At 44.3% G+C, this 14,334-nt stretch overlaps 1 protein-coding gene and 1 long non-coding RNA gene across 4 annotated transcripts in view; one reads left to right on the top strand and one right to left on the bottom strand.

Annotated features, from left to right (window-relative positions):
- Positions 1 to 1,577, bottom strand: part of LOC118969149 (uncharacterized) — a 77,095-nt gene extending 75,518 nt beyond the window's left edge. The window contains exon 1 of one of the 2 annotated variants that reach the window (XR_012131159.1): positions 1,490 to 1,577. This is a non-coding gene — a long non-coding RNA (uncharacterized lncRNA). Of the gene's footprint in view, positions 1 to 1,371 lie in introns of both variants that reach the window. The other variant, XR_005057057.2, reaches the window with a different exon arrangement.
- The window catches only part of BEND4 (BEN domain containing 4), a 30,004-nt gene continuing 16,658 nt past the window's right edge, over positions 989 to 14,334 (top strand). For both annotated transcript variants that reach the window (XM_017681360.3, XM_037002594.2), the window contains exons 1-2: positions 989 to 1,712; positions 9,495 to 10,055. In XM_017681360.3, the coding sequence (XP_017536849.3) occupies positions 1,238 to 1,712; positions 9,495 to 10,055 (1,036 nt within the window). In that variant the 5' untranslated portion in view covers positions 989 to 1,237. The remainder of the gene's footprint in view (positions 1,713 to 9,494; positions 10,056 to 14,334) is intronic.

The raw sequence follows: 14,334 nt of genomic DNA on the forward strand, positions 1-14,334 counted from the left end.
AGATTGAAGGCCTCTCTACCCCATGGGGATCCTCCTCCAAACCACAGAGGCTCCTCTTGCATTTAAATTACTGAAATAATTCACACTACAGTCAAACCTCTAGAAATTCTGGCCTGATGGCCCCAGCTGCAGTGAGGAACTGGCTGGGCACCGCTTGGAGGGTGAGCTGTCAGGCCACCTTAGTCCTACAAGTTCATATAGGTACACATCAAATGACATTGTTGAAAGAAGCTAATCACCATCCCAAAGGGAGGTATCAGGTCATATTTTTCCCTCGAAGGCACAGAGAGTCTACCTATGAGAAGTGAAGATTTGAAATCAAATGACCTTAATGCTTCTGTGCAACTCGGTCATACACTCCTCAGTGTCTGACTTTAGGCAATATCCTCACGCAGCCTCGGTTTGCTCGTCTGTAGAATGGGGGAACTAATTCTGTTACGCATTCTCAGGGCCCCGATGGGGAATTAATGAAATAATGCTTAAGTCTGATGCCCTGCACGCTCTTATGGGCAGCATGAACTCGAAGGCCAGATGCTGGGTGTTCGCACAGCGACCTGGGTCAAAACCTTCAAGACGTTTTTTTCGCAGGTTGGAGGCGCAATTCCGAATCCGCGGAAGAACCACTGTAACACTTTTCCTAGGCACACGCGCACTCTAGCTACTCGCCCCGCCCTCAACGATACCAGCCGCCCTGTGCAACCCCGAGTCGGGATCAGGCAGGGGGCGCCAGGAACTCGTTTCCGTTGTCGACCCCGCCCGCAGCAGATGCCTCACGTCGACGTCCGGGGCTCCGAAGTCTCGAGCCGGCCGGAACCTCGCTGGGGTAGCAAGGTGCGCTTCGCGCTCCCGGCTCTGCCTTTCCCTCCCCCCGTCGGAGGCGCACGCTTGGCGGGCCGACCCCACGGGCGGCGGTGGCGGCATCAGGCCCCACTCCCGCCCTCATTATCATTAGCAGATATTACCCTAAACCCTAGCTCTCTACCTCCTTTCTCCCTCCAGGCATTGGCGAGGCAGCCTGTCAATCAGCGCTCGGGCGGCAGCCCCCCGCGCGGGGGCTCAGCGATGCCAGCCTCAGCGACAGGAGGCAGTGGCGGCGGCGGCGACGAAGGCACAGACACACGCCCTCCCACACGCGCGCACACGGGCAGAGCCGGCGGGCAGGAGGCGGAGGCACCCTCGGAGCCCTGCTCCCGGCAGGGAAGGAGCGTGCGACCGGGCACCGGCCCCGAGGCGCAGGATGGAGGAGGAGATGCCGCCGGCGGAGGAGGGGCCCAGCGTCCCCAAAATGTACAAGCAGCGCAGCCCCTACAGCGTCCTCAAGACGTTCCCCAGCAAGAGACCGGCGCTGGCCAAGCGCTACGACAGACCCACCCTGGTGGAGCTGCCGCACGTCCGGCCGCCCCCGCCGCCCTTCCCGCCGCGCGCGGCCGTCTCCATCAGCAGCAGCGAGCCGCCGCCGCAGCAGCAGTTCCAGGCGCAGGGCTCCTACCCCAGCGGGCCTGGCAGGGCCGCCGCCGCCGCCGCCGCCGCCGCCTCGTCGTCATCTCCGTCCTGCACGCCCGCCGCGTCCCAGGGCCACCTGCGGACCTCGGCGCCGCCGCCGGCGTCCCCCGCCGCGTCGTCGTCATCGTCCTTCGCCGCCGTCGTCAGGTACGGGCCGACCCCGGCGAGCAGCGCGGGCAGCGACGGCGCCAACCTGGAGCTCAGTGCAGGTACCAACTCTTGGGCGCAACTTTCCTAACCGCCTCGTGCTGGGGGAGGGGTGGGATCCCGGGCACGAGAGGCTGGGGGCCGCGGACGCCCTCCCGCGCGTCGGGCCCGGCCAGAGGGGCGGGGAGGGCGCGCACACCCCGCCGGAAGAAAGTCTGGGCGTCCAAGCGCACGCGGAAGCCTCCGCGCGCGGGCTGCAACTTCTAGAGGATTCCCCGGCACCGCTGCCGCGTCCGGAGCTTCCGACGGCGCGCGTGGGTCCTAACAGGTGGCGCCGCCGCTCGGCTGCGCCTCTGCGCCCGAAAGCGCGGCGGTGGCGACCGGCGGCCGGGGTCGCTCGGGTGGGGGGCGCAGGAGGCAGCCCCTGCTCCGAGGCCATGCGCCGGCACTGGGGGCTGGACTCCTTAGGGTGTGAGCGGCGTCCGCTCCCGGAGAAGCTGGAGCTGCTTTGGCGGCTCTCGGGGACGCCCTCCATTTACCCTCTGCCGTTTCACTTTTTCCCTTCCACTTCTTGCTTTACTTGCATCTCCCCTCCGTTTGTTTTCCTCTCTCCCTCCTTCCTGTCCTCTGCCTTCTTTCCTCCGCCTCTCTGAGGCACCGTCACCCTGTCGAGAGTGGGCTCCCGTCCACTCGTCTGGCTCTTTGGGCTCGCGCTTTTCTCTTTTTGTGCGCTTGTATTTCTCTCTCGCGCGCTGTCTCGGCTCCCCCGGCCCTCTCCCCCCCCCGCACCCCGCCCACCCCCGGAGTTCCAGCCGGCGGGTGTTAAGACGCCGGACTCCTGTGCACCGTCCGCGCGGGGAGCACTGGCCCTCGCCCCTGCGGCCGACTTCGGCGGAGGCATCCGCCCCTCCCCCAGCCGCGAGAGCCCTGGGCGCACCTGTCCCCTCCGGGTGGGACGCTGTGTGCACGGCGCCTCGCGAGCGCGTGGTCAGGTGGTTTGGGCCCTGCAGAAAATGCGAGGGGAGCCCCCATCCCAGGGCTCGAGACTCCTCTCCGTTGCCAGGAGTGTGCAGGAAGCCCCCTGGGAAAAGCCAGCCCTCCTGCCCTGCGGCAGGGAGAGAGGTGGACTGGTGGAAAGGCCGCAGCCTGGGGCCTGCGCCTCAGGGCGCTCGCAGTTCCCGGAGGGCGCACGTCCTCGTTTTCCCGGCTCATCCGACCTAAAAGTTGGTGCTCAAGCCTTTTATGGCACTTTGGAGCCCCAAAATTCTTCATATCAGGGAATCTAAGATTTTTTTTCCCTAATGAAAACATGAGTATGGTCTTTACATGAGTTACAGATGCTGACGCTAATGTCCTGTTTGTCAATATTTTGACAAAGGATTGGTTTTGAGGAGGGAAATCCAGTGACAGGTTATAGTGAAGACTTTTGTCACATCTTTCACTGATTTGAAGATGTTTGGTGGCTTTGAGTGTGGGTCTTAAATGGATGTCCTCATTGTTAGTGGGCTGTGGTTTTTGTCCAGTTGAATTTGGCCCAGTATTGTATTGTGTTTTTATATTCATTGTTAGGCTATTCATCCTCTTGTATTTTCTCCCTTAGTTTTCTTCTGTGTCCTCCCTGTCTCAGTGAGGTCTGTGTTCTTTCTTTCTGGGTTTGGGGGTCCTGTTTTTTTCTGAACTATTGGTTTATGCTCTTGTTTATTCCCCAGCTCTGCTCTTTTTCTTTATAATCATCTTTTATTGTTTTTCAGAAGTTTGAGTCCTTTACCCATTCTCTCTCTGTCGCTTACTCCTTTCATAACCTCAGCTCCACCCTGTTCATTGGGGTATCACCCTCTTTGTCTGCCCAGTTCAGTCTTTAAGCTCATCTTGCTTTCTCCTTTCAGTCTTTGCTGACTTCCAGTCTTTTACTTTCTTTTATACACTGTAAATCTGCCCCTTCTCATTTCCATTTTCACTCATAGTTTTAACTTTGCTTTTTCCTGCTATTTTTCTGATACCATTAGCTTTCTGCACCAGCCACTTTATATCTTTCTATGGTCCCTCCTGCTCTGGCAGTGACCTTCCTGTCTTTCATACCTAAGAAGTTGTGGGTTTTTCCCATTCTCTCCTTGTTCTAAATGTTCTCTTTCAGTTTTTCCTCTAATGTCCTGTTTAATTTTGTTTCTGTCCCCAAGTGGTAATTACATCATTTAATCGAAAGGAGTGAAAAGGGGCTTTGTTGATTGATGCCCCTCAGCCCTGTATTTCTTATTTCCTTTTTATCTCAAGGCTTCTTTTCCTTTTTTTTTTTTTAAGAGGGGTCACAGAGAGGTAAGCACCAAGGGCATGATGCCATGTGCTCGTTGGAAAGATGGGAATTGGATAGGAGGTGTCTTCCATGCAGTGAGGAAAATGAAGGTATGGGGGCAAAAAAAGAAAGGCATAGTACTAGACATCATGAATTGTAGTCACATATTAATCATTGATGGACAAAGCCACCTCTTAACGGGCACAAGGATGTGAGTGGCCATCAGAGGGACAGCCACCTGAAATGCTGATTGGCTCTTGGAGGAACTAGTAGTTCCACTTTGAACCAATAAGCATGTATACACAGACAGCCGGCTATTCAAGCACACCGGTTGGGGGTGAGGGTGGGGATTTGCTTGTTGCGCTCTTACCAAGGTGTGATTGCTAGCGCAACCTCTGAGGCCACCTAGTAAATGAAAATAATCAAATCATCAGTGTGATGAAATGAGTCCAGGACAGAAGAAAAGAGAGATCTGAGTGTCCAGAGTAAATGCCGTGAAAAGACGAAAGGGCTGAAGTGAATCTTATTCGCCCCTAAAGGCCATAAACTCTTGAGAGGAGAAATACGTGATTAAAAATAGATTTTTCAGCATTCTTATAAAATCTCGTGAAGAGTATAATTTTCCTTAAAAGGGGTAATATACCATGATTTTAGAAGCCTATTTTTTTTTTCCTCTGTGGGAGGCTTAAGAGTTAAAACCCATGTAGATCTTGATATGCAGCCTAAATTTGGCATCAGGAAATGGGAAATTGCATCTTTAAGCAGAGTACAATCAAAAATGAATTACAATAAATCCTATATAATTGCATAGGTCATTCTCTTTAATGAGATTTTATTAACCTGACTGTCAAGCTTTTGAGTCAGGCAGATATTTTATCTTCTTCAACTGATAAAAGTGTCAGCTATAAACCACCACATAAATATTCATAAATCTACACATCTGTGGCGGCCTATCAGCATCATTCTTCTGGACATTAAAAGCATTCTAATTACTTTCTGTCTAGCAGAGCTGCAGTGCTGCCTGTTATAGTATGTGCTTGGCAGGCATGATTGCTTTTGTTTGCCATCACAAATAGCAGCATCCTATTTTATATACCGATGGTCCAGAAAATACTCCGGGATTGACTGAGCAGGATGACTATTAGGAAGCACCATCTGGTTTTGATAGCACCAAGTATATTAACTCATCTGTTAATTTTTGACACATCATTGATTTATTTATTTAGAAAAATTGCATCCTGTTGTGCTGTGTTGATGTTTGCCATGATGGAGGAAAAAAAACTGGATGGCATTTTTTTTAAAAGACATAGTTCATTGATTTAAGACAAGGGTGATGCTTCCAAAGACGCTTTCATTTTTTAACTTGTATTTTTTATGCTGTGAAGTCCTCCCCTAAAAATAAGTTATATTAGGTGTTTAAAGGAAATCATCTATTTTGAACTAGCTGACAGTCCTTTCAGTAGATGTAATATATGGATGATAGTAGGTCACAAAAATTTTTTCTGCTTCTGCATTTTTAATATTAATATATTTCACCCTTCACTGGGCTAAAATCAAAAGGTTACCACTAATCTCAACTACTGCGATCTCCTTCATAGAAACAGAATACATTTGGGGATATGCTGTGATGGGCAAATTCCATTCAAGGCTTTACTTACAAAGAAGGACGTTAAAGTAAGGAGCCTGTTGTTTGATTGCAGAGTTCCTACCCTCTTCTTACTCACTTATCTGATTTAGGATGGATTAAGCCACTTAAAATTCAGGAGCATTTCTAGAAATGAATTTTTTTAGTTAAAAATTATGGGTTCAGACCTTGCAATCAAACAAGGTACAATTTGCCACATGATCTTATCCCTCAACAGATAGCACAAAAAAACAAAGTAAATTAGAAGTGGTCATTTTAAAGTGGCTTGTGATTGTGATTTATTAACGTTTCATGCTGTTTAATTTTGGAGAAGTGAGAGATAAAGTAGATAGTTTGAAAGCCCCTTTGTAAACTGTTGGCTTTGTACTTCTCTGCTATCACTTGTATGGAGCATTCTGTGACTAGGGGAAAAGAAAAACAGTTTAAAAAAATTCAGAATACATGTTCACACTTTGCTCAATTAAGAATCATGGATCAGTGGCCATTCAATTGTGTTCGTGTGAAAACAGAACTTTTCTCCATTTCTTAGCGATAATGGGCATCACACAGTATTTGCATTTCTAATTATATTCTGTCTGGAAAGCTAAAGTATTGCTGGCTGCAATATGTATTAAGTGGAAAGATTTGCTGTTTTCCGTCAAGTGTAATAGTAATATTTTTCATCACACTTTTCAATGTCTTAATGTTAACAGTACTGAAAAAGAGGAGAAATTCAACTTTAAGGGTTACAATTGCTATTTTTGCATATATCAATTCTGAGAACGTTCAGAATGAAGCATATTTTAAAACTGCAGACAGGAACTGTTTTATGATGGTAGCTGTTCTTGGATATTCTGAGTACACTTTAATACATTATCTTCATAATGTAGTGTATTACATAATGATTTTTTCTCTGTATTATGAGTTTATCCTTCAATTAAGAAAACAAATCATGCTTGTCCCTAAGTCGGATTTTTTTCCCCTTAAAATCCATACCCTAATATGATTTATTGATATGATTAAAACTACTGAGTGTCCTTCAGGACATGGAACAAATATATTCCATCAGTTATTTCTTGGCAATTCTATTTTAGCCTTTCCTTTCACATTTTCTTCCTTTTACCAAGGTTATGTTAAAGGTGTGTAGGTTGTAAATCAGCTGGGACTGTTCTGATTAAAATGCAAACAGTAAATACAACTTCGGGTCTAGAATGGGATTATAGGATTAAATTAAATGAAAACTGCTGGTGTGCTAGAATTGAAAATTCCCAATCAATGTCATCCTTTGATTTTACTAATAAAATAGCACAAACCCGGAAGTAAAGAAATGAGGATGCTGCATCTTAAAATGCCCCACTAGCATGGTTCTGGTTCAACTTTATACTTTCTTGTTTTTTGGGGGGTGGGGGGTGAGGGGTTGTTTGTTTTGGTCATTGTGAAGAAATAACACCCAAATGTTTGAAGTCTTTCCCCATTAAGTTTTGGGGTATTTCATGAGCTCAGTTCTTCCCTTCCAGCTAGCAGGGGGCAGAAGCATCATCAATTCCAGCATTGGCTGTATAAAAGCTTACTTTACTCATTCACATCCCTGTTTCCTCAAGGTAACAAGTGGACTTTGTCTTGGCAGATTCATCAGCCAAGTTCTCAACCCATCAATCAATTTTAGCCTAAAACTATACCTGGCACCTGGTTCTTTCTTCAGCGCTCAAAATCTGTAAAAAACAGACCTGTGCCAAATATTTGTGGGATTTGGGACAAGGTACAAATGCAGGCCCACGTACCATATATCTAAATAATAAGCTGTTCAGTAAAATATGTTCTAGCCATCTTCCCTGACAACTACACCCTCATAATAACTGAGTCTGACTTCAGAGTTTTCAGCCAGTGCATGGCTTTCTCTTCCCACCCCAGCTTCATCTTCCATTAGGAGGAACCTCATATACACACGTATGGATGCCCCAGCCCCAGTTTCCAAGCTCTGGCACCATGGTCTTGCTTTGGGAGGATGTCTCAGGGAAGAAACCAGCCCAGGCCCGCGAAGCAGTTTGAGTAAGGAATTCCTGGATCTGGGGACCTCGCCATGGGAAGGGCGGGCTGGAGGAGGATGGGCAAGGCAGGGGCCCTGCTGCTTGTGTCTGAAGGTGGGACTGCTCCTAAGAGTGAGGAAGCACTGTGCCAAGAAGAATAGTCCTGTGGCTGCTCAGCCCACCTCGTGGTCTTGCCACCCCCATCCCAGTCAAGTAAATCTGAAAATGCTACAAACTAAAAGCCACTACTTATTTCTAAGAGTCCCTGTGTCTATTCAGTAACTATTTCTTGGGACACAATGCTGGCTGTCAAACCCACTGGCCTCATGGAATACAGTCTATAACCCTCTCCTGAACCGGGGAGAACTAGCCTCTGTGTTCTGCCTTGTCATTTTTTTTTTTTTCAGAAGGATTTAGGAATCGTAGCATTTTATAGATCTGAGAGACACAAGGGTACTTAAGTATGGCAGGCACTATGTAGGCTTTACATATATATATTATTATATTAAATAGTTGAAAAGCAGACTTGGATTCCCTCCCCCAATGCCTTAGTGATTTCAGGAAAGACTAGTGAGAGAAAAGAATGAAATGTTTCAGAAGTGTGGTTTTGTTGGTCATTGTCCTGGATTTTCTGGAGAAATTGATTTCTTACTGCAACTATTCTGGTTTGTCATCCCCATAGAGGCCCTTAAGCATATCACTATTTTTCATTAAAAAAATTTTTTTTCCAGAAAAAAATATAGTAGTCAACATTTCCAGAGATAGCAAGTAACTACTTAACATTTCTATCATAAACAATAGTTACCAGCATCTAAAATCTAAAATTTTTTTTGTTGCCAATATTCTGGGTGGGGAGGAGGAAAAATGAGAGGCTTTCTCATACCTCCAGCTAAGCCCTAAAAGGTACTTCTCTCTGTATTCATAAATAGCCCGTTCGGGGTGGCAGTCAGGAAAGAAGAGAATACACCCTGTGACATTTACCTTTAGGGTGACTTTTCAAGACACTTAGACTGATGACATTAAATCACCTTTTACAATTTATGGAGATTTTTTTGTTGTTTTGGTTTTGGTTTTGCAGCAAATGATAGCTTTGCATTTGCTTTGTGCTTTTCACTGACTGACAGTATGCTTGAGAATACATTTGTGTGAACTAACTGGCGCTCTCGGCACATGCCATTTTAAGAGGTTTGGCAATGTAATGGATGAGGCTCTGAGAAGAGGCACTCCTGCTTTTCAAAATACACCGATACAGATCAGCCTGAACATTAGCCTTGACAAGAAATCCAAGTTAGCAGATAAATTAAAAGACAGAATAGTGAACACAGATGCTGGATGACACATCCAGTTCTGCTTTGGGCTCCTCCTCATTTGCCTTATAGGCTCACCCTTTGTTTTACCTTAGATGTCTAGTAGGCTCTTCAGAAAGACTTTATCTTTTTTCTCCAGTTTGCATCTGGGAGCAATGTACTCGGCAGGGATTGTATCAGCTGATTAATAGCAAGGGCATGAGGGCACTCCAGAAATAGAAGTAATGATTGCTGTAAGCCTTCCTATCAATGAGGAATTGAGTCTGTAGTGGCTGGCTCGATTCATTAGAGTAAGGCTATTAATGAAGCCAGAGGTGTAGGTTCAGACTTGGGCAAGCCAGTAATGCCCCAGACAGGGAGATCTCTGTATGTGCCCAAAGTCACAGTCCAGCCATTTCCCAGAGTGAGGGGCTGGGGGTCACTCAGCAGGCACAGCAGGAAGCTGTGCATCCTTTTAAAAGTGCATTTACTGTGTCACTTTGGTTTGTGACAGTAGGAACATATATTTTTTACATTTTGAATAATAAACTCATAATTAAGGACTTTACTTTTTTCTTTGGCTACTGGTCTCTGATATGTCTTTTCCTGTGTTTCAGAGAGTCGTATGATCTTGGATGCCTTTGCCCAGCAATGCAGTCGAGTTCTTAGCCTCTTAAACTGTGGAGGAAAACTTCTGGACTCCAGCCATTCTCAATCCATGATTTCTTGCGTAAAGCAGGAAGGCTCAAGTTATACCGAAAGACAGGAGCAGTGTCACACTGGGAAAGGGGTCCACAGTCAGACCTCAGACAATATAGACATAGAGATGCAATATATGCAAAGGAAACAACAAACTTCTGCCTTTCTGAGGGTTTTCACTGACTCTCTACAAAATTACCTGCTCTCGGGGAGCTTCCCAACTCCAAACACCGCATCAGTCAGTGAGTATGGCCACCTGCCCGATGTGGATCCTCTGTCAACCTCCCCTGTGCACACACTAGGTGGCTGGACCTCCCCAGCGACATCTGAATCCCATGGTCACCCATCCTCTTCTACACTGCCAGAGGAAGAAGAGGAAGAGGAAGGCTACTGTCCTAGATGCCAGGAGCTGGAGCAGGAGGTGATTTCACTGCAACAAGAAAATGAAGAGCTCAGAAGGAAAATAGAGAGCATCCCAGGTACGCTGCCATACTTGCAAGCCAGCTGCAATTCATTGCTTTATGTTGTCTCACCTGTATAGATGTGTGCATGCATATGTGTATGTTTGTCTGGCCAGCAGTGTTGGAAAAACTGGTGTGTACAGGCTGCCTGTAGCCTGCTGGTGCCGAACAGAAATTTCAGGATAAGCCACTAGCCTTGTCCTGTCTGTGTGTAAGCTACAGTTTTCTTGGGTTTAAGCTCAGAGACCATACTTTTATTAATAGATGTCTCTATCTATAGAAGAGTGATTCCTAGATGTGGTACAGTGAGACTGAAATAGGCCAAGTGCAGTGAGCGTGACTTCTCTTAAAAAAATGGCTTTTGTATTTTTAAAGATTTTGATATGCATCTTTTGTGAAACAGTGATAGAAACTGAAATGAAATGGTACCTCCAGAGGCAAGACTTGCGTAGTACTCAACAAATGGTCTCTTCCCTTCCATTATTTTCTCACCTTTCCTGTTAAGTTTCAACAGGCATAGTCTTTTTTAGCCTGCTGACACCCCCCTTAGAAGTAATAAGCAGCATAACAAAAACGAATAGATGAAAGACCAGTAATTAAGCTGATCCCAAACTGTTTGTGCCCCTGAGTAAGCATGAGGCATTTCCTGCCTCTTAGAAACAATAATTTTGCAGAATGGTAAAGTTGTGTTTATGGCAAAATCTTCTCTGGGTTGCAAAGCCATTTTTTCACTATTTGGGGTGGTACTTATACCTTTGCTTATATCTTTGAATTCATTCCTGCATATCTATGGCTTACAAAAGATATTAAAATCATTAACTAGAACAGTTTCTTCAGACTTTTTAAATCATGTAACCCATTGAGAAAATTTTTTGAGCTTGTAATCCACCAAGGTGCACATTCATTTGTTAATTACATACATGTTCTGTAATACTAATACATTACATTTAAAATAAAGCATACATAATAAATTTAAAAATTTTAAACCTGGTGCATAAATATAAATAGAAATTAAGTTCTTTTCCTAACCCAGTGTCTTTGCACCACGCAATTTGCAGGCTGCTCTAGAAAGAAGTAAATATTGAAGAAAGTTACCAATTTGTTTATTAGTATACTATGTACAAAAACAAGTGTTAAGAATTCCCAAGTCAAGAAATTTATTTTCCTTCCATTCTTTCATTTAAAATGATTCTGCCGAATAGACCTGAGATTTGATTCAGAATATTTTTGAATTAGATTTAGTGCAGTCACTCGTGGGAGAGAAGAAAGATGAAGTAAACCCTTTCTCCCTTTTTGTGTGTGGGCCCTGGAATTGTGTGCAGAGTCTCAGCATCTTCCAAAGCCAAGGCAGGCGGTGACTACAGGCTTAGAACTCGGAAGAAGGCAGTAGAACCAGAGCTCTACTGGTTTTTCCAAGTCAGAGATATGGTTGCAGCTAGCACACTGCAGTTTTACAGTTTTCACAGTTCCAGAAATGATGGTCAATTAACCATAAGATTTACCCCCAAAAGGGTATTTTCCATCTTACTCTACACCCTCCTTTTTCATTGCAGGAGGAAATAGTGTCCTGGAGATCAAACAATTTTAGAGATTTATATCAGTAATTCAGAACTGTGGGGAAGAGTTTGGGAGAGCAAAGACAGGTGATGCAAACGTTCAGAGTAGTGTTGTCTTAATTCCTAATCCTAAATATTTGTCTAGCCATCTGACCTTGGTAAGTCCTAAGCAGATTTGGGGTGCCATACAGCTCCCATTTCCTGAATCTGTGCTAGGTGATAACAGAAACTCTGTCAGGGAAAGCTTATTGCTGGCCTACCACTCATCATTGTCTTTCACTGCTTCCCAGAAAGATGAAAATGCTGCAATTTCTTGGGCCTTCTTTATGATCAGATATTGAATGGCACTTGTTGGAATTAGGCTAATGATCACCACTATTACTGTAAACATTCCAGCCCTGTTGAACTAGAACCAATAGCCATTTCAAATGGAGAAGCATGATTGCTTTAAATAATCCATACTGAAACCCAACTATGTAGAGAAAAATCAGTTTTTGTCAGTTATGAATAGAAAAAAAAATTAGTGTGAAATCCTGTAAAGATGAGCTTATTTGTGATAACTTAACATGTACTCAATACCTAGGGACACCTTAGTCTTCAGTGTCAGGTTGAAAGTGTAACTTGAGAAAACTTGACTCAGAGGAGACATGACTTCCCTCCTGTTCTCACCTCCATCTCTGGCTGAACAAAAACCAGACCATGGTCATTACCAGAGTCTGCATCTCACTCCATTAACTGTGGATTTGGGCGGAGGGGGGATGTGTTATTTTAGACACGCATTTGAAGAAAAGCACGCAAGTAATGCTCTGGTTTTGCAGGTAACAAGTATTGTGCAAGCAGTGACTGCCCTGTAAGTTTGGGGTCAGTTTTCCCTCAGCATTGTCATCATCTTCCAATGACTCCAGTTGGCCTCTGCTGTCCTAGAGGCCAGTACATTTCCATGGGTGGACCTGGGGCTTTCCTGCACCCTTATGTTGTGGGATTGCTCTTTTTCACAGTCAAGCAGGATGCATGAGCACAAAGGAGAAAGTAGCATTCAGCTGTGAGCAGAGGAAATAAGGTTTGCAAGGTGATGGGGACACCTGCACAAGTTAGAGCCCAGGCATGCTGCAGTCACTTCTCTGCTACTCCAGAGTTGTGCTCTTGAGTAACTCTGAGATTCCTTTTTTTCCCCTGCAACAAAGCATTCATACCTGGGAGCAATTCCTGAAGTGAGAATTCAGAAGAAATGAGCCTGTTAGTCTACAGCAAAAATGATTTCATTTGGGCAGCTGTCAAAGAGGGAAAGGAAGGCGTTAGCCCTTACCAGCACGAGAGGTGGGGGGAGGTGCTCTTCCCCGCACCACCTGAGAGGGCCTGTGGGTGGTGTGCGGTTTGTGAGACACTCTGCAAATTCTTTCTAACTACATGCAAGCGACGGGCTTTTGGAAAGGTCTTTACAGAGTTCCTTGCAGATGTAGGCAATTAAATATTTTTTCACAAAGGAATGGCATTAGCACATTTGCTTTTGTATTACATTATCACACTGGAAATTACAAAGTCTGTTTAAAATTTTTAAAGGAAAGTGAAAATAGATTTAAAGAATATAGTCACAAAAAGATACTTGGATCAAGAATATGAAGAGCTGAGAGATTATTGAAGAAGTAAAATGATGGGGAAGCTTTTCAATGGAGAGGGTGTCAGGTTAGAGGAGTCACGTTTATTTAGAAAGCTTACAGTCAACACTACCTGAAGAGAACTCGAAGGTGGATATAAAATATCATATTTCATCTAACTTAAGACCCCAATGAATGTAAGACACACCAATATTTCATGTTCTGCTAAGAAAGAAAAAACACTGCAAATCATAATTGCACTTTTCAATTATTTTTTAACACTTAAGTTCAGAGATTTTAAAATATGAAAAAAATGCAGGTCTTAGAATCATAAAATATGGAACTTAAATAACTTCCAAAATAAAATAATTATGTGTAATTAAATAATCACATTAAAATACCTTGAAATTTTCTAGTGCCAAATATAGGGGAATAAATAGACTTACTGATATTATTAAAGGACTTTCTACTTTTTTAAAGTACATTTATGATTTTTCACAGTTTATCCTGATAATTCTAAACAAATAATAATATTCCCATTTACAGACAAAGAGATTGAACCTGGACATGTAAAGTCTATGGCAAACCTAAGATTATAATTCAAGTCTCCTGACTCCAGATCTAGTTTGTTACCCTCTTCTACCCTCAAAATACAGTTGATTCTCTTTATTCATTGTAATTGTGTTCTGTAAAGTCACTGTGAACACCAGATTAGCAAACACTGAAGTATTACTCATAGGAGAAATAATAGAACAAGGTTCCTGTGAGCCTCTGGTCACAGTGTTTTCATAAACTGGTCAACACATAATCTTGTTTTATGTTTGATTTTGTTTAAAGAGACCTCATTTAATATAGTTGGTCCTCAAAGGGCATGGGAATTAGGGACACTAACTCCCCACACACAACTGAAAATCTGTGTATAACTGTTGACTCTCCCAAAACTTAACTACTGAAAGCCTACTGATGACCAGAAGCCTTACCAATAACATAACAGTCAAATAATACATATTTTGCATATTATATGTATTAAATACAGTATTCTTGCACTAAAGTAATATAGCCTTTTCAAATTGTCACAATCTCCAAAAAATTTTCCAATATACTTATTTAAAAATATCTGCATGTACAGATGCACACATCACAAAA

This window comes from Manis javanica, chromosome 5 (assembly GCF_040802235.1).
Source record: "Manis javanica isolate MJ-LG chromosome 5, MJ_LKY, whole genome shotgun sequence".
In the NCBI taxonomy this organism is placed as follows: Eukaryota; Metazoa; Chordata; class Mammalia; order Pholidota; family Manidae; genus Manis; species Manis javanica.